This window comes from Salvelinus namaycush, chromosome 14 (genome assembly GCF_016432855.1).
Source record: "Salvelinus namaycush isolate Seneca chromosome 14, SaNama_1.0, whole genome shotgun sequence".
In the NCBI taxonomy this organism is placed as follows: domain Eukaryota; kingdom Metazoa; phylum Chordata; class Actinopteri; order Salmoniformes; family Salmonidae; genus Salvelinus; species Salvelinus namaycush.
In genome coordinates, this window is record NC_052320.1 from 31,138,640 (window position 1) to 31,162,978 (window position 24,339).

Sequence of the window (24,339 nt, forward strand, 5' to 3'; positions counted from 1 at the left end):
GCCCTTGAATACTACACAAGTGGTTCCACAGTGGAATATTGCAATCAAGAGGCAGATAAAGGGCCACCTTCTTAGGGGTGAATCCTAACTTTCACTTAAGTAACATTTTCTCTTAGTCATGCATTGATGTCAATGGGAGAGTAAGCAAAAATTTGACTTAATTGGAAGTAGGGATTTTCCCCTTAGGCCTTTACTGGTACACTAAACTCCCCTGTCTACAAACAAAATCAGGGATCAGCTCTTGGCCCAATCAGTTATTAGTCAAAAGTTGCCATATTGTGATGACTGACATATTGTGATGACTCATAAAACCTCTAAAACCCTTTTGATTGGCAAGACAGTGACAGGTGTTCTGTGACTTTTAGAACAGTGCAGTGTATCCTCTGTCAGGTGGCTGTACTGCAAGTTACATAACCTCATCTAATGTGCTTCTCCTGCAAGGTAGTTCACATGTGAGAACATATTTGGCTACAGCCCCAGCCAGTGTGAACGTGAAACGCCCTACTCTGCTTACATTACCTGGAGGTGAGTTATTGAGAAGTGAGAGACTGGTCTGACTGTATGTACGGCCTGTGTGTAGCCCATAAGAAATCATACGATGTGTAACCAATGTGTGCAGTGTGTGGATGTGGTCCGTGTGTGTGTGCGCGTGTGTGTATGTGTGTGTTATGCAAGCATATAAGTGTCTTTGTTTCCATGAGTATGTGGGTCGATGCGTGTCTACATTTACAAAACATTAAGAACACCTGCTCTTTCCATGACAGACTGAACAGGTGAAACCTATAATCCCTTATTGATATCACTTGTTAAATCCACTTCAATCAGTGTAGATGAGACAATTAAGACATGGATTGTGTGTGTGTGCCATTCAGAGGGTGAATGGGCAAGACAAAATATCTATTAAGTGCCTTTGACTGGGATATGGTAGTCGGTAGGTGCCAGGATCACCGGTTTGTGTCAAGAAATGCAACGCTGCTGGGCTTTTCACGCTCAACAGTTTCCCGTGTGTATCAAAAGTGGTCCACCACCAAAACAACATCCAGCCTAGTTCACACAACCGTTGGAAGCCTTGTAGTCAACATGGGCAAACATCCCTTTGGAACGCTTTTCGACACCTTGTAGAGTCCATGCCCCGACGAACTGAAGCTGTTCTGAGGGAAGGGGGGGGAGGTGTGTGTATGTCCGTATGTCTATACATGCGTTTGTGTTCGCATTCCTATTGCGAGGAGGGGTGTGTGTGTGTGTAGGGGGTATTCAACTACGTGTCACTGGCACCACTGCGACCCAGACAACCCCCTCAGCTGTCCCACAACTGCTTTTCCAACGTCGCTCACTCTCCCTTTCTTTCTTTCTTGCTTTGCCTCTGCAGCTCCATGGGCATAACAACACCCACTCCCCGCCTGGCCCCACCTTACTCTCCTGTTCAAATATGGTTACTTATCTCCAGCACTCTCTCACCCTCCCAACCTATAGCCCATGTTAAAGTACACGCTGTACCCTGGCACGTTCCCCTGTTAAAGGCCGTCCTTCTGTTCTATAGGCGACGCTAGCTTCGTGTTGTTTTCTCCCAGCTGTGCACAGTCCAATACCAAATGTGTTGGATTGGAGAATCGGAGTCTTGAGTGATCAGATAATGTGAAAGTAGGCTGCAATGCATGTATTTGTCATGCTTTTAAATATATATATTTTTTTTTTTACATATGCCGTATATAGGTGACACATAGGGAAAGAAACTAATGCACCTGGTGAAGACATGCAAAACTGTGACACACAACTCCAGATGTCTGTGACTTCACTGTGGTCCAAACTGCAGTTGGTTTGTGACCACAATATATATTTAATGTTGTACTCTTAGAAAGGTGTTAGATTAGGTAGCAGAACTTGAACAGGACAAAATGAACAGCAGCAGCTGTCTACATGATTCTAAGATGCCATTCCATATTGAACATGAATTAAGAATCCCCCCCAAAAAACTTTTAACACGTTGAAATGTAATCTTTATGTTTTCTAGGAAATTGTAATAAGACCACAATTGAAAGATAAAAAAGAATATGATTAGAATAATTATGCTATGTATACCACCATATCAATTGTAAAAATTCTAAATAATATTTTTGGAACTGTGTGATATTTATTGTAATACTAACAGACACTGCCCCATATAACACAACATTGTAGTCTGTAATATCCCTGACAATGTCCCAGTTAGCATCAAGCAATTGGCAGGTGGCCCTCCAAAGTGATAACGGCGCCCCGTCAGTAACCTTGTACAGAGGCCTTACTGGTGGGCCGCCAGCTTTAGTGTGCAAATTAACCCATCAGAGATGCAAATCAACCCATAAGCAGCAAACTGCTCACCCGCTGGTGTTAGGCCTTGATAGCAGACTGCTTATGGAAGACATATCACAGCAAGCAGCACTTTTTTTTGTTGCTTGCTGGGGTATTGGGTGCTTTTGGACACTACGCTTGCTTGCTGGTATCCCTACTGGGTCATTACCTCCTATGTCAGAGCTGCCCTTCTCTGAACATAACCCCCCCCCCCCTGCCCATTTCAACTTCCCCTCCCTCACTCCTCTTTAGCTCTATTTAGCCCACACCGCCCCGCTTCGCCTCCCAAACCTCCCCTCACCGCTCCATATACTCTCAGTACATTGTGTACCCAGCTGAACATGGGAACATGAGGCAGCTACACATTGTCTGCAGAGAGTGTACGCTCCTGTGTCTTTCACATACAGTATTAGAGACAGGGCGGGGCATTTAACATGTTCTGGTCTGATAGTGTGATGACAGCACTCTGTACGTATGGGGCCAATAAGGGGTACTCTGCAGGGTTCCCCAATACCCCACGTTCCTCTTCTATTGGAAAGAAATACAGGTCAGTCAGACAATAAGAGAGGAGAGACCGGGGGCAAAGTTCCTCTGGATGGCTTTCACTGAGTTTTGTTTTGGACCCTGACGGGGGGCGGGGGATGCTGGAAGTGGCTATTATCGAAGATAGAGATGGTTTGGATAATAGCTTCAATTGTGATGAATGACAACTCTAATTCTTCCTTTCTCTCTGTCAGCTTTCTAATAAAGATCAATTATCCTCATCTTATCATTAGCATACCCATGCAGGATTATCCTCATTTTATCATTAGCATACACATGCAGGATTATCCTCATATTATCATTAGCATACACATGCAGGGGTAATATGGGCAAAATCTTTGTAATAATTGGTTAGAACCAGCTCAAGACTGGATGACAATGAAGACGTTACCCGTCACTGTGAATTTATTTTGGTTCAAGGAGCATTGTGAACGGACATGGCCCTTGGCTGTTCCTAGACATAAATGTAGCTAAATGGCGCAGCTGTAAATATTGAGCTAAGCAATAGTCAAGAAGTCACATAATCTATCCCTACTGGAGACATCTCAGGCCAAAATGAGCCAAGTTTGTCACCATGCCTCAACACGACTGTATGTTTATCATTTGGAGCTCTGCTTTACTGCAGCTTGGCTCCCCAATAAAGGTAGTCTCTGTGGTCTTTAAAATGACTATATAAAAGTTATTTTTGAAAGTGGTTTATTAGTATTCATTTTCAGGGATCCACCTCAATGAACAATATATGAAGCGTATAAAACACCCAGTTATATAATAACAGTACAAACAATAATGTTATTTTTGAGGAATACAATGGTGAGAGACAGGGTAATGTGTTGAGCTCGTTAAAACCATAGTATTGCAACGAAGACACAGAACCTGCGGGTTACCACTGGATTTCTTAAAAGCTACTAACGGAGATTACACGGAAATCCGAGCCACAGAAAAAACCTGGTTGCAACGAAAACCTGTAGAATAAAACTAGCAGACCATCTGAACTAAATCAAAACAGGAAAAAGATGCATGGAAGACTGACATCTTACAACCGAAATAAAATGATCAGACTGGAAATGTAGCCTACGCCAACTACGATGATTTAGTTAGCACATTTATTTACAGACAAATAGAGCACAGGAGGCTGCTGAGAGGATGACGGCTCACAATAGCGGCTGGAATGGAGTGAATGGAATGGTATCAATGTTCAAAACCATTCCATTTATTCCAGCCATTACTATGAGCCGTCCTCCGCTCAGCAGCCCCCTGTGCTGTATATTTAGTGGAGGCCCAAATGGACTAAGTAGTTTCCCACAGCAGTCTCCCACACCTTTGGATCAGAGCGGCTGTTTGCCCTACAGTGAATGGGTGGTAGCACTAAAACAGATATACAGGAATCCCAGTCTGCTGCAGATCAGTTGCAATCAGATGACCACCAGACAGTAGGGGGCTGGTTGACAGACAGACATAACACAGCCTAGTCTGAGAGGTTGACGACTATAAATTAGAATAAATTACATTTGTAAAGACTAGGACCAAAATGGTCATACATTCTTAAATGTGGGAGTATAATTTGTTATAATGCAATCTGTCTATTCTAGTTGTGCCATGTACTCGGTGGTTAGATACTATAGGTGGTTCAACCAGTTCATAAAGGATTAGACTGCTAGCAGAGGTTTGTTTGAGCCCAATGTATATTGGACAATTAATTATAAAATGCAGTTTTTGGCATGTGTAATGAAAGATTTGGTCTGATGATTTGGCCCTAATAAAAAAAAAGACTTATTTTTTATAATTTATTTCAAGAGAAACTGAAGTTGTCAAACATTTACAGCAACAACAAAAAAAAGATGCTTTACTAAAAACATCTAATGGCTCAAGTTAGCTTCTTGAACAAAAAGTTCATAGTTTACATGATGCGTACTGTATACACACTTTGACATAGGTGCTGAAAGAAGTAGTAGTTCAGGAGCGCAAACAGAACAGAACAAATGGTTTGGTTCCTTGTACAGTGAAAGAAGGTTGCATAGAGGAGTGGGTTGGTTTTTAAGCATAATCATTACCGTGGCTTTATGACTAGTGCTCCCCTTAAACCATGGCAATACACATGTAACCTACACACAAAGTCTTCACTACTCCCAACAAGATACAACATTATGTATGAACAATAGGTGGCGGAAAGAGCTTCAGTTCCCTTATCATATACAGTATATTTCAACGTAAAACATGAATGTAGAGTAGTCATGCAACAGTAGACGTTGCCATGACGTTAAAGGGAGTGCTCACTTACTTAACACCGAAAGAGGTCAGAGGTTTTCCAGGTAACAAACTGGTCTCTTAAGTAAAGCTGAGTGTCACTGGGTGTACAGTCTAACATTAAAATAGAGGTATCTGAGAAAGAGGTGTGTTAACTTCTGAGATTATCTGTAAAAAAAAATAAAAAAATCTAAAAAGGCAAAAGCTAAGTGTTATCTGCAGCGAAGCTTGAAGGTAAAGTATTCAAAATCTCAAACGGCGATCAGAGTAGCTAACGGTAGCGGAGAAAATAAAAAAAACACATCTAAAAGCGTCTTAGAGGAGTTTGACCAGTGAGGTTGGTTGAGGTTAAAGAAAAACTGACTCGGGTCTAAACCGATCACAATTAAAGAAATGGCCCTCTAAAAACGCAAATGAAACAGGTCTAGACCGAAACCAGTTTAAAAGTAATCTAGTGAGACGGTCTAGTGAAAGACAACGGTCAGAGAAGGAGGAGACTGAGGTAGGACCAGACTATCAAAAACAGATTGAGTGTTTGTCAATAGCTGTAAACATGTCTATGAATCAATCGTCAACTACCGTGCTCACTTAAAATAAAAGCGAATAGATAACAGGGAACATGCCCAATATGCTGTGGTTCAACTGTTTGTTGGTTGGTGCTTGCTGAAGTCCACATTCTGCAATCCAGGATTAGCTTTTAGGAAAGATCCAGCCCTGGTTTAGACTGTCAACCATTACGTGAACGGGTATTGTCACTCGGACTTACTAAAATACTAGGAAGTCAGAAACATTGCAAAAAGACACTTCACAATCTAGAAGGTAGTCTCTTAAGTGGTAGTGTTTGAAAAACGACGACGATGACTATGCGTTTTTGTGTGTGTACAATAGTATCTGTCCATTCAACTGTTATTCCCACACACATCTTGTTTATAGTGAAGTGACACGACTAAAAACGGCTCTATGGTGAACGAGGAAACTGGGATTTTTTTATATACTTTTTAAGTCGTGGTGCTACTTGGGGGAATTATTACCAATGCCAAACAATCCTAAACTGAAGAACCTCCAACAGATATTCAAAAACCATTCAATTACAAAGATCAGAGGTCCTTTTGATCCCATTCCATAGCATTATTTACATGTTATCAGCAAATGTTATGGTAACAAAATCCAAAGTCAAAGAAGTAAATGAGAGTTTAAAAGGAATTTCGAAGCACTCAAAGTTGCCTGCTTTGCCCTTAATTGGCACTAGGCTTAAAGTGAGTCGAAAATCCCTTTTGGTGAGGGTCCTGAATCTTCATACACAAACCTCACATTGAAACCATAACATGCTCACAGTAGCCAACAGTTACATTTCATTATTCATTTCTGTATAAAAAAAGACACTGTCAATGTCAAGTTAATGGTGAGTGACATACAATAACTTAAGACTTTTCATCGCACTTACTAGCTAATCAGTAAATTTTTCGGTCTGAAATTAACACGATTCCATTTCATACCAAATATTTGGGATATATAACATAATCAATTTATATTTAGCCCAATATTAAATTATGTGACATCAGTGTCCACAACTCTGGTACAATTTGGTTTACGCAATAGGTAATTCCCCTAAAACCATTTTATGATCTTATATAGGGAGATGGCACCGTTTGGCTTCAAATGCACGACATAATATTATCATATTATATAGGCCTGCTACCAAGGGAAAATGATATACTGCATGTAAAAATAAAAAAAACATCAAACTACTTGGGAATCAAATTGGTTACCCCTCCATTTGATGAAAGTCTAATAAGGCACAAGGGTGTAGAGGGAGGGGAACAGGGGTGTTGATGATGCTGCTTGGTTGATACTAGTGCAATGTGTCCACATTGAGGACGGGGGACATGGGGCGCTGTGTACTGAACTACCCAATATAACCCACCTTTCTAAATTGTCTATAAATGAAGTTGTATTGAACTGAATTCACATTTCCAATTCACAGTATACAAGTCCCTTCTTCTACATCATTAGCGTCGGTCGTTTTAGGAATACTTTGTAAAACTCTGGTATAGAGGGTACACAGTGCAACATGTTATCCTCTCCGGTATATACATGAACGATTATCCATCCATACTAGCCTGTGGCCCCATCCAACACACGTCAACATCGGAGAAGAAGGAAGAATCAGTACATGTCCGAACCAATTCAAATAAAAAAACAACATTGAGAAAAATGTATTTTGAAGACCAGCTCATCAAATAACAAATCATTATTACTCCTTGTGGCCATTAAGATAAGATATACTTTATTAGTCCCTACAGGATGGACATTTTATCTAACCCCCCAGATATACACACACACATCCACACATTAGGTTGGAGAAGTAGGTGGCACCTGCTGGTTCACTCCCGCCATATTTTTGCCCTCTTCAGCAGTGGGATTCGAACCGGCAACCCTCCAGATGCTGGCCTGCTTCTCCAACCTCAAGGCTACTGCCGCCCCCATTCCAAACCAGGTGTGCCAAGGACGACGGCATACCTGACCGTCGTCCATTGGTGAATGTCTTTCGGCTTTTTAAAAATAAAAGGTGCGGTGGGGGAAGGGGAGAGGACCTGACTTCTCATATGACTTATTGCATAGCTTTCCCGATAAAGGTGTCCTGATTGTAGAAGCGCTGACCGCAAACCCTCCATTCTTTCACATTTAGGAGCAATTGTAGAGGTTTCACAGTTCATAGTCCCTTTTTACACCTCTGTACAGATGTGGAATCCCACCTTCAGTTTGTATACCAATCTGTGGAGAAAGAGAGAAAACAAGATGATTGAATGTTCGTCAATATGAAATACAGGCCATCATAATTCTTTAGGCAGTGCTAATAGTGTACTGTGGAACTCCAGTGCATTTCACTGAACTGTGCATACAAAATGTATAGCCTATAGAAATGTGCCATTATGCAAGGCCATTCAGATGTGCGAGATTGGTGGGATTTAGACCCTGATTGGTTGACACGTCCGAGATTTCCGATAGTGTCATGGTATAAATACCATGACAACCACTCCGAAAAACAAACAAACATTGAAACTATTAATGACGTAACCCAGATCCTTTAGTTTTCGCTTTAATCTCAATGATGCACACTATTAAGTAGTGAAGTACGTGCCATGGATAGGTTGCATAACTCATACCACATGGTATGTGCACAAGTGGGCCAGCTGGACTGATGCATAAAAAGAAACCACTTGACATGAAAAAGGCAAACTGCTCAAATGTCATTTAAAAAAAATGACAACAATGAAAATGATATTGATATATTGATGATTTTTACAAGTTTAAAAAATAGCTTCTTTACAGTGGTCTCCACTGAGGCTGTAAAAAGTCTGCACAACCCCATAAATCCCCCCCCCCCCCCCCATGCAGCAACCACTGCAGCACTTTGTTCCATGAGCAAAAGAGCCCCTTTCCTTCACTAACTGCTTGCAGCACTCTCAGCTGCTGTAACGGCCCTGCGGCAGCTGACACTGTCAGGCTAAAAGCCAGCCATTATGGATTGCTCTTAAGCCCAGGGGGATCGATCGATGGTGGTAGCCGACTTAACAAGCCTGCACATGAATGGGAGGTGGAGGAGGAAGACTGTGCCAGGGTCACTTTGTTAGGGCAAGCAAAAGAAAATGCTTTCAAATATTTTGTAAGGAAAAATGGAAATGAGCGGTTCTTATTAGAAGAGTCCATGTAGTCCCTTCCTGTTGGTCTGTTAGTGCCTAATGAACACAACCCAGCTAAAGATCCTGTCAAGACTCGTGGGAGGTGGGAGACACCTATTCTGAGCAGAGGGACATTTAAAGTCTGCTGAAACACAACTTTCCCCAATGCCACTAGCATGCAGAGCAATTTCTCAAGCAAGACTTTTGCTAGGACTGTCAGAGTGGTTTGAGCTGGGGGAGGGGAAAACTGAACATTAGCTGTTGGCAAAGAGGTTTGGAACTCTATTTTTGATCTATTAACTAATTTACAGCATGGTGAGGTCACCATTGAAGGCCAAAACTCCACCATTTCAAGCAGTCTTTTCAAACAGTTCTTATATTAAAAGGGTTTCATCATTATTTTCACAGTATTATTCCAACCTCATAGCGTGGAAATATACTGAACAAAAACACAACCATTTCAAAGATTTTACTGAGTTACAGTTCATATAAGGATATCAGTCAATTTAAATAAATAAATTAGGCCCTAATCTATGGATTTCCCATGACTGGGTAAGGGTGCAGACATGGGTGGGCCTGGCTCCCAGTGGGTGGGCCTGGGAGGGAACAGGACTACCCACTGGGAGCCAGGCCCACCCACTGGGAGCCAGGCCCACCCCTCTCAGATGATCATGCAGGTGAAGAAGCCGGATGTGGAGGTCCTGGGCTGGCGTGGTTACACGTGGTCTGCAGTTGTGAGGCCAGTTGGACGTACTGCCAAATTCTCTAAAACAATGGTGGAGGCGGGTTACGGTAGAGAAATGAACATTCAATTCTCTTGCAACAGCTCTGGTTGACATTCCTGCAGTCAGCATGCCAATTGCACGCTTCCTCAAAACTTGAGACATCTATTGCAATATATTGTGGGACAAAACTGCACATTTTAGAGTGCCTTTTATTGTCCCCAGCACAAGGCGCACTTGTGTAATGATCATGCCGTTTAATCAGCTTCTTGATATGCCTCACCTGTCAGGTGGATGGATTTTCTTGGCAAAGGAGAAATGCACCTTAACAGGAATGTAAACACATTTTTGCACAAAATTGGAGAGAAATAAGCTTTTTGTGTTTTTGGAATATTTCAAGGATCATTTCAGCTCATGAAACCAACAGTTTACATGTTGCATTTATATATAAAACACAAGGAAATCACGTTTTTGACTGCACTGGGCCTTTAAGCTCCTCTTTAGATCTCCAATGTGCCATCCTCTTATACTCAACTAACTATAATAATTTCTGCTCCTGCGTTTTAAAAGGGCTAAAAAACCTCAGTCCACCCACAACTGCCAGGCAAGTTCTGTACGTGAGAGAGTGAGTGAGTGCAATTAAAACTAGCAGAGGAGTCTGGTCCTCACCCAAACTCAAAACCAGTTATAACATTCTCTGTACGACCACAACAGCACCACTGAAAACCATTAAAAGCACTTAGGGAAAAGAAAGCAAAATAGAGAAACCGACAAACTTATGCAACGCAACTTACGCAATGCCCAAGCTCACACCGAGGTTGGCTGTGTCTGCCTGTTTGTTTTCAGGTTTGGGAGGAATTCACCGTCCAGCCTCAGGTAATTCACCCATCTTGAAGTGATTTGATATCAACGGGGGTGAGTATTTGTGGGATAGTGGTGATTCATGGTTTCAGTCAGGGTTGGCAAACATGTGTGGATCTTTGAGACACTCAGTGAAGCTATAGCAGCAGTAAGACTTATCTAAAAATCTGAGTTCATCACTAAAAATATCCCTGAGAGCAAGCTCCTAACTGCTTTTTGCAACAACACCAGCTGATCACGCCCATCTTATCAATAAATGAGAGTTTAAAAAGGCTCCAACCAGAAGACCAAACTGAGGCTCAGCAGAACAATGCTCAAAGACACTGTATAGCCTACTCCAGTGTGCCTGACAAAAGAAAGTGATTGAAACCAAACACTGCACCAAACCGCACAGATATGGTTGACTCACAACTGTACATGCCAATGCAGAACCCCAGCACTGCCAGTCAGTAACACAGGCAGTGGAAGGCAGGGTGAAACGAGACCGAGGGGTGCATACAGCAAACAAAGTTCAAAACACCCCGGTTACATAACTATGCAAAAACGCTCTCGTTCTTGGACACCCGCCCTCCACTCCCCCCAAAATCATATATAAAAAGTGTCCCCCTGCTGGCATTTCTCAATCAACTCGAATATTGTGTTTAGCTTTCACTGACGTCAGTCACCCCCCCAACCAGTTTCCATGACAACAAGCATCTATACATACGGTGAGACACACCCACAGAACACATTGAGTACATGCTGTACCATACAGCCAAACCACTTTCTAAACAACACCATTTCCATAGAGACTCATAGTAGAGAGAGAGAGACTTCCAAGTTTGAACATGCGTTCTTCTGCTCACCTACCGTGTGCCCTAGGATAGGGTTGAACTAGACCCAGTTTGGAACCTATACACTGTACATAGAAAGGCTTGCGTAAGGCACCACAGTCAATGTTCCCTGCTGATGTTACTCATGTGCAGGGCACTCGAAATCCCTCAGTTCATACAAAATCATCTCAATAAAAAAAGATGGCCAACAAAACACAGATGCTGAAAATAAAACACAACCTCCGTTTAAGTAAAGGCGGGGGAAAAGCTAAAGCGCATTGGCCTGGTTTATCTGGGTAGAGGCACACAGATACACAGGCTGGCAGGCAGAGGACAAAATGTTCCAAACGTGAGCCTCAGTAAACCCTTGCATAGAAGGAGCTAACAGTAACTAACCATGGACCGCTCTGAGAGTGCGCAAGTGTGTGTGTGTGTGTATGTGTGTGTGTGAGAGACGGTGGACGACAACAACAGCGATGGAGGATGCCCACGGCAGTGGTGGTGGTACTGGACAGAGAAGATGTCACTTTCAGTTCAGCCTGATCCTTGCGCACTGAAAGGATTTGTATTTAACACAGGTTTAAAACCCCACCACCTCACTGTAAGCCCCCGATAACCCCCTCAACCTACCATATTCACCCCCTCCACCCGCTCTGTGTTCTCAAGACCTAATCCCCCCCTGTGTGACAGATGATGGATTCTCCCATCAGACAGGGTACCAGGGGTGGGTTACATAACAGGCATAACAGCTATCCCTGCATTCTGCAGGAGAAAATGAGGCCACTCCACACCGGTCGAGAGACACGCAACACTACGCAGCTAGGCGATATGGCCTAAAAAAATCATATCTTGATTCTTTTCAAATTTATAGGTGGATAATGATATGATATATATCTCTGTCATATATATATATATGTAAGCTTTGTTGTACAATTAACGTTCAAATACACTGCATTTCAAACAGTCAGCAATAATCTAATGAATTCAGGGCTTGTGAAGTTATACCTAGGCTAAATATAAGCCTTCCACAACCATAAGACCCACTAATAATTGAATTATTTTATCAAAATAGCTTTTCCTGCTTTTTTGCAATATTCACTGATATGGCTTTCAAGTCAGTCTATGAAAACGCCCTTTTTGTTACAAATTTAACCAGAACAGCTAGTATATCAGTCTTTGGCTAAAATGCTTCTAACAGTAAGTGGTACCGCACAACAATCAATATTCATTGCTACTCCTGTTTTAGTAGTCTGCTCTGCGTGCAATTTGAGGAGCTGAAACATAAAAAGAGGACCAATAGAAAGGGTCACTTCTCTATTACAGTAAAATAAGGTCAATGTCTTTCGGTGTCCATATGATTCTGTTGGGCCAAATCAGTGAGGAAGAAGTGATCTCTCATCTTTGATGTGGTGAGTGGCCGGGGTTTTCTGGATGTGTGGAAATGAGAAGGTGCACAGTAACAGCAGGAGTGAAGCAGATGAGACCAAAAAGACAGCATGAGAACAAACATTTTAACAAAACCTTGATTCTTGCGCCCAGCCCTACTTCACAGTTAACTCACTGACACTCACAGCTCACTGGGCAGCTGGGAGGGGAGTGGCGAGGGGGAAAAAGGTGAACGGCAGTCTAAAGCATTGGGGATTGGTCAGAGTGCCCCAAAAACTCTGACCATCTGGATTCAAGTTCAGATTGGAACTTCAGTTATCCAAACCATCCAGTCCTCAATCTCATCTACGAGGGATTAGGGTTATTAGGAGGATCCTTCGAGCACAATCTAACACATTCAACAAATTCAATTAAAATGTGCGCTAACGTAGCGTGAGGCTACTGTCTTAATCCACAGAGGCTTTGAGTTGACACGTTTTTGACGAGATTCTTGACAAAATTGTCCCATTCCTCCGAGCTGTCTGCTGCTTGAAGTCTCAGTTGTATCCATGCAACCAAGCAGAGCGCTGCATTCCCGTGGGCCCCGACAGAGATCATTGCGGCGCGATCAGCGGTTTTCATGCTGCAGGCGGGAGAGGGCGGTCAGACAGACAACTTTTTAAGTCCAGCAGATTTTCTAAAAGGTTGTCTTTCTGTTTTTTCTATTGTATTAAAAGGACCTCTGTCGCACTATTCATAAAGGCTAATTCTCGCTGACTATCTGCATTGATCCTGCTTTGTACTAACTCTTCTGACTCATCACATACGCTGCTGCCCATCATCTATCCTGTTGCCTAGTCACTTTACTCCTACCCATACAGAGCCTTCAGAAAGTATTCATACCCCTTAACTTATTCCAGATTTTGTTGTGTTAAAGCCTGAATTCTAAATGGATTTCTCACCCATCTGCGCACAATACCCCATAATGACAAAGTGAAAACATGTTTCCAGAAATGTTTGCAAATTTATTGAAAGTTAAATATCTAATTGACATAAGTATTCACACCCCTTTGCTATGACACTTGAGCTCAGGTGCATCAAATGTCCTTGGATAATCCTTGAGATGTCACTACAGCTTCATTGGAGTCCACCTATGTAGCCTAGTGGTTAAAGCGTTGGGCCAGTAACCGGAAGGTTGTTGGATCGAATCCCAGAGCTGACGAGGTAAAAATCTGTCATTCTGCCCGAGCAAGGCAGTTAACCCACTGTTCCCCGTGTGCCGAAGACAAGGATGTCGATTAAGGCAGCCCCCCGCACCTCTCTGAATCAGACAGGTTGGGTTAAATGCGGAAGACACATTTCAGTTGAATACATTCAGTTGGACAACTGACTAGGTATCTCCCTTTCCTGTTGCCAATTCAATTGTTTGGACATGATTTAGAAAGAAACATACCTGTCTATATAAGGTCCCACAGTTGACAGTGCATGTCAGAGCAGAAACTATACAATGAAGTCCAAGGAACTGTTCAAAGATTTCCAAGATTGAATTGTAATGATGCATATATCTGGGGAAGGGTATAAAAAATGTCTAGAATGTTGAAAGTTTTCAACCGCACAGTGGGAAACATTAGGAAATATGGAACTACCCAGACCCTGCCAAGAGCTGGCCGTCCAACCTAAATGAGCAACCGGGCAAGAAGGACCTTGGTCAGGGAATGATCACTCTGGCAGAACTACAAAGCTCCTTGGCTGAAATGGGAGAACCTGCCAGAAGGACAACAGTTTCTAAAGCACTTCACCAATCTGGGATTTATGGAAGAGAGTCCCGACGGAAGCCACGCCTGAGAAAAAGGCAAATGACGGCACGCTTGGAGTTTGCAAAAAGGCACATGAAGACAGGCAAAATATTCTATGGTCTGATGAGAAAATGTTAACTCTTTGGCCTGAATGCAAAGTGCTGTCTGGAGAAAACCAGAGGAAAACCACATTCATACAGGACAATGACCCCAAGCACAATAGACAAAATGCCGGAATGGCTTCAGAACAAGAATGTGAAAGTCCTTAAGTGGCCCAGCCAAAGCCCAGACATGAATCACATTGAAAATATGTGGAAAGACTTGAAGATTGCTGCTCACTGCCGCTCCCCATCTAACTTAAGCGCTTGAGAACATCTGCAAGGAAGAATGGAAGAAAATCCCCAAATCCATATGTGCAAAGCAGATACAGACATACCAAAGACTACTGAAAGCTGTAACCACCACCAAAGGTGCATCTACAAAGTAGTTCAATACATTTGCAGAGAATTCTAAAAACATGTTTTCACTTTGTCATTATGGGTTATTGTGTATAGATGGGTGACTTAAAATATATTTAATCTATTTTGAATTCAGGCTGTAACAACAACATTTGGAATAAGTCAAGGGGTATGAATAATTTCTAAAGGAACTGTGTACATATCTAATTAAATTACCTCGTAACCAAGCACATCGACTTGGTACCGTCACCCCTTATCTTTACTCATTGTGTATTTATTCCTTATGTTATTATCTTTCTATTATTTTTCAATGTTTCTCAGCATTGTTGGGAAGGGCCAGTAAGTAAACATTTCACTGTTAATCTACACCTGTTGTTTACGAAGCATGTGACAAAAACATAGGATATGATAGGCTCCAACATCTACTAAATATGAATAACATTATTTATTTTACTCCCACTCCTAAACGTATGCAAAACATAGCTCAAGTCAAGTGTCTGCTCTCCTATTCCATTTCTCCCCAACTTTGCTCTCTTCCAAACTATGTCTAGCCTATTGGCTGAAATAGCCCAATAATGAGCACTACCGATAGCCAAAAATAAAATGTCCCATGTGAGAATCTCTGGTATTTTTAACACATTGTTTAGGCTATTTGTGTGCATTTTGATCTTGTCTATATGGTGTAAAATTGCTGGGACAGGGGCTGCCAAGCAAGCTGCGTCACATACGCCTAAAATAACATTTTCAGGACTGTGCTCGGGTTCGGGACCAGCTCTTGTGGGATGAACAAAATCAGTCCAGCACAGACTTAATTAAATCAGCCCATGAAGAATGGAGCATGTGGCTCACCCAGTGTCTGACAGTTACTCTTTAAGGGTTTATCATAGTCCAAAATGTGTACGCTAAGCACAAAAGCAGTGTTGTAGAATATTGGACCATTGGCTTTCAGTTGAGAACTGTGGGGAGGTCCGTGTTCGGGATTATTATCCACCGCGGATGGTGGTCTCAGAGCCTTGTAGCTATGTCACAATGGGAACCCGGACTATTGTGTCTCAGCGTCTGTGGACTATGATTTACACTTTTTGTTCCGTGCTGCATTTCCCCCTGGCAATGAGTGTGCCGAAACCTGGGTTCAAAATACTTGTTTTCTTTCAAATACTTTGAGTGTGCGCAGATCAAGTATTCAAAAGAAACGGGTGTCTTACAGCCAACCACAGAGGCACTGGGAGTAGTCTACTTAGTCTCTCCGAAAAACAAGGTGAGGACATCCACGGCCCAAAGACTGACATGGCACAATGTCCTTAGACGCCCTGAAAGTCCAAATGGCTAAGACAACTGGAATTAAGCAGCCTGCCAAGAAATTCCAATAAATCATGATCAAATGTGATGTGAGTGCACCTGAGAGGTAAGCAAAGGGCATCTGTTACTCAACTCAGCCCAATAAGAATAGGGCTTGTTTGCAGAGCACTGATACCATCTCCCATACACACGCAGAGGAGGAGCAGCAGGAAGTGGAGGGCTGGACCGGGTTTGGCTTTGGAAAGCAGACGAGCCCAGCTGATCTGCTCATCTACAGGCAAACATAGTGTTAAACTAAAGGCCCCTGAGGGGATGATCTGTCAGAGCAGGAGAGCGTTATGAAAGAATGAAAAGTGGGCCAGAGAGGGAGGGAGCGATGCAGTTTGGAATGGCACTGGCAACCGCACAGGGTACACTTTGCCCCTCAGGGCAGATAGCATGGTTTTGATTAAAGCCAGAGAGAAAGAAGAAAGAGAAAAAAGAAAAGAGGGGGAGGGAGGAGCAGTCAGATGAATAAACAGAAAAACGAGTGAGTCGTAAGAGACCGAGCGAGGGATCTCTGGCATGCAGAATTGCTTGTCTGGACTCAGGACCAGCATGTTTGTATTTGAAACAGCAGACTGTGCGTCAAGGCATTACCAGCCTACCAGTTCTCTTGTGTAGCGGCACTGAGTGCGACTGAACAGAGAGGGGAGGCGAAAGCCTCTGCTAAGTCAAGAACAGTTTATCTCAGATTAAAGTCAATGTGGCAGTGAGGAGAATAGCTTTCACTGATTTACATGGGTATTAATACAAGGCTCCCGAGTGGCGCAGCAGTCTAAGGCACTGCATCTCAGTGCTAGAGGCGTCACTACAGACCCTGGTTCGAGTCCAGGCTGTATCACAACGGGCCGTGATTGGGAGTCTCATAGGGCGGCGCACAATTGGCCCAGCGTTGTCCGGGTTAGGGTTTGGCCGTTATTGTAAATAACATTGTAAATTTGTTCTTAACTGACTTGCCTAGTTAAATAAAGGTTGAATAAAAATGTAATAAATTAAAAAGAACTGACCCCTACTTAGCAAAGGAATGCGATTCTTGAAAGTTAAGTGGAGGCAGACCAAATACACGAGTGACATACTAACAAATCAGGAGGGCACTGACAGAGCTGCTAAACAGTTGACTGATATAGGATCAATTGACAGTAAAATAGGATCAACATACATTCAAATAGGATCAACTAGGTCACATTTAATAAAGGTCAACTCTTCAGTGAAGCTATATGAGTGAGTGAGCAGGTGAAATGTGTGTGTGTCTATGTGAGAAGGAAGATAACCTACCTGGTAAAAGAGCAGTCCCTTCTCTGACTGACCAGGGGTTGGAAAGGGGAACGGGAGGAGTGTCACGCAGCACGCGTGACTTGGTCCACCCGCTCCTCCAGCTGGAAGGCGTCGGGCCGGTCCTGGGGGTTGACCGCCAGCATGTCCTGCAGCAGCTTCTTCACCTCCTCCGACATGGTGCTGCGTGTCTTCTGCGGGATATGGAGGACCATCTTGGGGTTTCCCAGCAGCGCCTCGCCCACTGGCACGATCTCGCTGCCCTGCCGCACATAGGTGCCTAGCAGCTCGCGCTTCGACTCTGCGTCAATGAAGGTGATCCGCTCCAGCATGGCCCAGATGATAATGCCCAGGGCGAAGATGTCAGCCTTGGCCGTGTAATGGCCCTCCCACACCTCGGGCGCCATGAAGAAGTCCGAGCCGCAAGTCGACGACAGCCAGAACTTGTTCACGTTCTTGTTGTTGCTGCCGTCCCCGCCACCAGCTGTGGGGTGCTCATCGCCATCGTTGCCACCAGCGCCAAAGCCAGCGCAGACCTTGCTGAGGCCGAAGTCGGCCACTTTGAGTACAGGAAAGCCCGACTTCTGGGAGATGAGGATGTTATCGGGCTTGAGGTCGCGGTGCACAATGTTGTTCTTGTGCAGGAAGGCCACGGCGCTGGTCAGCTGACGCATGAAGCTCTTGTTGGTGCGCGGGTCAGGCCGCCGTGACAGGATGTACTGGTTGAGGTCCCCGCCCTCGCAGAACTCCATGACGAACCACAGGTAGCACGGCTCCTCTGGGTAGCCCAGAATCCGCTCACCTGGGGAAAGACAAAACGGCATTAAAGGGTAGCAAAAACACACACACTTGACAGTGAGAGGCCTCATACACTAGGCTTAATTTATTGTAGCTCAGCAATATTGCGCAGGCCTCGGATACCCGCTTACACCCGCTCACTCCCGCTATGCCTTGAGATGATTCTTGGATGAATTAAAAAGAACAGCGTGCGACTCAGCGTTTTGAGCATACAACAAAGACTGAAGGGAACAAAGCCAATCTGGTGGCAAGCACCATGGTGCTTTTAATCACTAACATTTGTGACAATATGGGATTTCATGTGTGCCATGACAAAAACTTGGAAAAACAACATCACAGTGTGATGTAGGCTAATGAATGGGACTAACATGCTTTTTTTTTTTTTGACGCGCTGCAAGTCCCGCAGCTCCCATCTCCTCATTGGTTTTTAGGATCATATACCCACGTGGGTGATTGAAAGATGAACTGAGGTCCACACTCCAGTGCAGTTGGTGGTGGTAATGTACCTTAAAGTTGGTTGCCAACCTACATATAAAGTCCGAAAAAGAAGCATGAAGGATGAGAAATTACTAGAAACTAACTCGGTTTACCCTTTTATCTGTGGATTAATTGTCAGAGTAGAGGACCTCGTGCATTTCAGGTAAAATAACAACCTAATGTTTATATCCCAGGACAAATTAGCAAACAGCAGCACGCTAAATTGCCATGAATGTTTCATGCATTTCGACCTGTCCCCAAGTTAATATAGTTGGTTCAGAGTTTGTTTTGATATTTCAACCTGCGTGTCCTGATCACATCTGGTGTGGATGGACAAAATCCACATGCGTGCGATGGCACGCCCCCGGTCAGCATGTAATGGTCTATGGTTTCCTTCTGGTCCCCATCAACCAGTAGACTAACATTCTCAATGGGGGGTCAATAATAAATGTACTTTAAGCATTATCCCCAACTTGCAACGTGTCCAACATGTTCAGGCAACAGTGGAGGAGAGAAATGCTTGAACCAAAACAAACAATGTCTCGCTAATTTGACCCAGATCTGAGGGAAATGACAGAGTGCTCAAGTAACATACGGTACGAGACGAGTGCTTCCGATGCTGAGTCATAGGTCAGTCTTTTTATGCTTGCTCATTAGAAGTTAAATCAGGTTAGGTCGGTTTTAAACATCAAAGCGGGTTTAGCAAGGGTAGGCTTCCATCGCATTGAGCGGCTTTCCGCTTTGAAAACACTAACTACGCCCCGCCCCCCTTCCACATCATGTGCAACGATCTCTATTAAAACAAATGGGACTTGTTGCTTAGGCCTAAATAAACTGTCGCGCACTATCTACACACATTAAGATAGGGCTGTGTGCAACAGTGCAATCAGCAATGCACTGATCTTGGCTAGGGTATCTGGGACTGTGTCCAAAGACTACAACTCAATGCAAACACAGGTAATCTGTCTGTGCCCCACAATGTTCAGGCTTAGTCAGCATATTTGAGAGCTGAGGAGGGTGAGTTGAACTAATGCAAGCTATAGGACTACAAATCCCTTCAGACAGTCAAGGCCAAGTCCCTCTAGTGTCGGCAACATGGCGGGGTTGAACCTGGGATTTAAATGGGTATGTAAACAGTACCCCAATAACCCCTTTATCCTATTTGTTTTTCATCCCTCTACTGCCTTCAACAATGTCACACCCCCAGGATGTGAACAAAGTCTACAGTGGGACATGGGTAGAGAGAAGTTGGAGAAAAAAAAGAATAGGTACAAATACCTGTCTCATGAATTGTTTTAAACCACAATGTCAACCATTGTTTTGGTATTGGCTAACGCATTAATTGACTTGCTGATATTGGTAAGGTCCGAATAGGCAACATTTTTGCTCATGCAGCTTCTGAGTTCTGAAAATCTATGGGGAAATTTAAATAAAACTTTTCAAAATGTAGTATTTCAGTTTATAAAATGCAGGGAGTAACCTAATTGTGCAAGATACAATACAACAACTAGCTTACTTTATCAACTCAGACAGAAACTTGTTCCAAGATGGCATCAAGTTTATAATTTCCTGCCGGACAAGCCCTGAGCAAACAATGCAGCTTTGTGAGATGGCATTGCAGACAACACTATAGTGCCGTATCCCTGTAGCCTAGCCTACATATAAGACAGTGCTGAATTGTGTTAGCTGAGCACATATTGGCCAACAAGCTTTCATAAATATGATGATCATCCTATGTTCATTAGACTTCAGAACACTATGCTCTCAAATCTGTGCAGAAAGTGGGTTAACCTGACCAATATTGATGATAATGTAAAAAGAAATTGCCCAAAAAATTCTATTGACTTTTAGACTATTTAGCCCAGAGAAGCTCCTTCTGTCTTTAAAAATGATGGCTATTGGCTAAAAAGAAGGCAAGATTAATATTTAATTTGTTGACAAGTGTAATGGCCCGAATGGTGACACTTACATAAGGACATTTCCATGTAAAAGGACCCATGAGCACCAACATGTGAAGTTTATAGGAGCATGTAAAATGAAAGCTAATAGTCATATATATATATATATTTAAAAAAAAAAAATAATTAAGGCATATATACATTTTTCAACCATTTACCATCCTAAAAATTAGGAATACGCAAAGGTTCTGATTTCTGGTCAAACAGATAGAAAAGGGGTCTTAGATAACATCTACCAGAAAAAGTCTTAAGGTAATATAAATAACACACAATAATGTTGATGTAAAGAACCCTGCCAACTATTACCTACACATATTTAGTTTTGATAAATGATTTGCCTTCTGTAAGTTCAGGAAACATTGCCTTGTGCTTTGTAATTCTTTAAGATATTTTCTAATTTCTCTCCCTCATGAGGAGGGAGGATCATGAAATTTCACAGAAGGTAGACCTACCTACCAATTAGTTACAGTATTTTTACTGATATCATGTTTGTTTTAATAATTAAGTGATAAAAACTCATAATTCTGTTACCAAACTTAGCATCTGCACAGTTCTTTCAGTAAATGTGTTTTTGTAAAATGTTCAGTGGAAATAGTTCAAATGTGTCCTTGTCTAGAGAGTTGTATAGTTTGATAAACTTTGATTTCAATGGTTTTTGTTTTGCAACATTTTGAAGTAAAAAAAAGTCAGCCTAATTTAGTTACCGTGGAATTGCCCACTGCCAACTATAAAAAGGGCAGCAAAGGCAGTACAGGGGCTAAAAGCTCTAAACTTTAAGCCTAGAGATTAAAAACAAGATTCAGAAGTATATTTTTCTCAAAATTATAAATAATTATACTCCTATTTAATTAATATACATTTTACATTTAGGTTAAATAAGCTTGATTAGGAAAAAATACAATTAAGTGGAGTGCATTTAATAATAAGAAATATGAGGAAATAGCATAGGTTAATATCATTAATTGCATTAAATATTGATTGCTTAATTTAAAAATGTATGCAAATTTGCTACCAGGAGAGAGTTAACTGATAGCCAACTAGAACACTGTGTTCTCTCAAGTGCTGGAAATAGCAAACTGCCTATACAACAGTATGGCAGCGTGAACCTATAGGTGGGAAAATCTTTTTACTAAAAACAAATGTATGACACTAAGCAACGTACAATTGATTACGAAATCAATAATGATGGATAAACTATTCTAGATGTTTACATACTGCCCTCCCATCTAACAAGTCTCCTAATAGAAACAATAGGTAACGTGTTACACAATGTTTTCAACACTTTTGGTTTATTTCCCTTATCCACCTCGTTTTTTTTATATGTTGATCAGCACTTTTGCAAAATTAGCCTACTTTTTGCAAACAAAACACTGAGCTAGCAGCTAGCTTGCTGACGAAACCATTGTTTTGATTGGCCTGCTCTGTATTGATCACAGATCTAACTAGCAAGCTATCTTATCAATTCAATCGAGTTACTGTCATTAAAAGGGTGACAGGGCAACCAAACAGGCAGTGGATTTCGTCAACGTAAACATTAACTAGCTAACGTTAGTTACCTTTTAATGAAGTCTCCACCAACCGCAGGTATTGTTTGGACCTTTTATTTCCATGACTCATTTTCTGGGCCATGCCATTCCTTTGTAGCACACATTCCTCGAGCTGCACCACATTCTCGTGTTTCGTCTCCAGGCTTGCCAAGGCCCAGAATTCGGCCAGAGCGAGTTCCACATTTTCGGGAGCGTTGCACTGCAGTTTTTTAACCGCTACCCTTGCCCCAGTCCTCAGAGCAATTGCCTCGAACACTACCCCATAGCTGCCCCTTCCCACCTCCCGCAACAGATTGTATCGTGGTGCCATTACTATATGCTCCAGGTTCTCGTTCTTGGAAAAGTTCATTGAGAAACAGTCCTCCTCCATAGGGACATCGATGTCTTCGTTGTTGTTCCCTACCACCAGCGCCCTCAAGACTTTGACCACCTCTTGTTTTACCTCCCGTTTCGTCTTCATTTTGGCGTTCTGTGCTTCAACCAGCCTTTTGAAAGCCCGCAGACTTCTTGGGGTTCTTATCTTTCGCCTTATCCCGTTGCATATATCCATGACTTCTTTTTAGTTGAAAACAAGTGTTTAGGAAAAATATGTGTATCTTTCATTACTTGAGTCAAAACGAATGCTCAAACTTGTGACGTTTAATTGTATATTAAACGTCAGATAGCCCTCTCTACTTATATGATGCCGCTCTTTGAACAAATTTGATTAATAAACAACTGTACAGCCCCCAATGTACAAACGGAGAGAGGAGGGAGTGGCTTGCTCCGACTTCTTCTTCTATTATATCATGGCGGTCGGCAAACAATAGTTTGAGTGCATGCCGCCACTTACTGTGCTGGAATGTATGATCAATCATGATCTGCCCAAATTCTGTACTACCATGAAAATACAATTCTAAACCAAATAAATCACTAACTTCCACCACACCCTGCTGCTTTACACAACCTGAGTCGTATTGATAACCTTACCAATAAAAGCAATGAAGTCAACTTTATTCATTATCAAAGTGTCCTTTGACGTCGCACACTCATGAGCCCAAGATTTCTGAATGGGCCTCGAAACCCTGCCAGGACCATCAGAAGCACCAGCCCCGACAGTAGGTCCACTTACTACAGGTGCATCCATGTAAGCTCCATCAGTCCGCACTGTAGTTCTACCAATCTGTGTTACGGCCTCTGCATACGATACACCATGACTGATCCTATATCTCTGAGCCTCTCTAGACTCTCCCTGTACCTGGCATCCACCAAATGCTGCATTGTGTTCTCCCCCAGAATAACAGCACTTAACCTTCACATTGCTTCCACATTCACTGTAATCATGAGCCCCTCCACAGATCTTTTCTTTCCTTTACACCGAGCAGCTACGTGTCCTATTCTTTGGCATTTAAAACACTGCAGTGCATATGGGACAAATTCTCTAACATTCAAACTAAGGAATCATATCTGTGCTTTTCCCGGCAAGACTTTCTCAAACCCCAGCATCACTGATAAGGTTTCACTTCTTTGACTCTCTTTCCGACTGATCAACCTTTTGGCCTCAATCACTCTGCCTCCCTTCACATTTTCTTTAATATCATCTGTGGACATATATATTCCAATCAAATAAAATGTTATTGGTCACATACACATGGTTAGCAGATGTTATTGTGAGTGTAGTGAAATGCTTGTGCTTCTAGTTCTGACAGTGCAGTAATATTTAACAGTAATCTAACAATTCCACAACAACTATCTAATACACACAAATCTAAGTAAAGGGATGGAATAAGAATATATACATATAAATATATGGATGAGCGATGACCGAGCGGCATAGGCAAGATGCAATAGATGGTATAAAATACAGTATATACATATGAGATGAGTAATGCAAGATATGTAAACATTATTAAAGTGGCATTATTAAAGTGACCAATGATGTCAAGTCTGTATGTAAGCAGTGTTAGTGATGACTGTTTAACAGTCTGATGGCCTTGAGATAGAAGCTGTTTTTCAGTCTCTCGGTTCCAGTTTTGATGCACCTGTACTGACCTCACCTTCTGGATGGTAGCGGGTGAACAGGAAGTGGCTCGTGTGGTTGTTGTCCTTGATGATCTTTTTGGCCTTCCTGTGACATCGGGTGCTTTAGGTGTCC

General features: G+C 42.5%; 1 protein-coding gene across 1 annotated transcript; it reads right to left on the bottom strand.

Annotated features, from left to right (window-relative positions):
- Positions 1-3,568: 3,568 nt before the first annotated feature.
- LOC120059388 (serine/threonine-protein kinase 35-like) lies at positions 3,569-22,924 on the bottom strand. Its single transcript, XM_039008400.1, has 3 exons — positions 22,215-22,924; positions 17,429-18,227; positions 3,569-7,890 (listed from the first exon to the last, which is right to left on the bottom strand). The coding sequence occupies exons 1-2, from the start codon at positions 22,753-22,755 to the stop codon at positions 17,491-17,493; spliced, it is 1,278 nt and encodes a 425-aa protein (XP_038864328.1). The 5' UTR covers positions 22,756-22,924; the 3' UTR covers positions 3,569-7,890; positions 17,429-17,490.
- Positions 22,925-24,339: the final 1,415 nt, after the last annotated feature.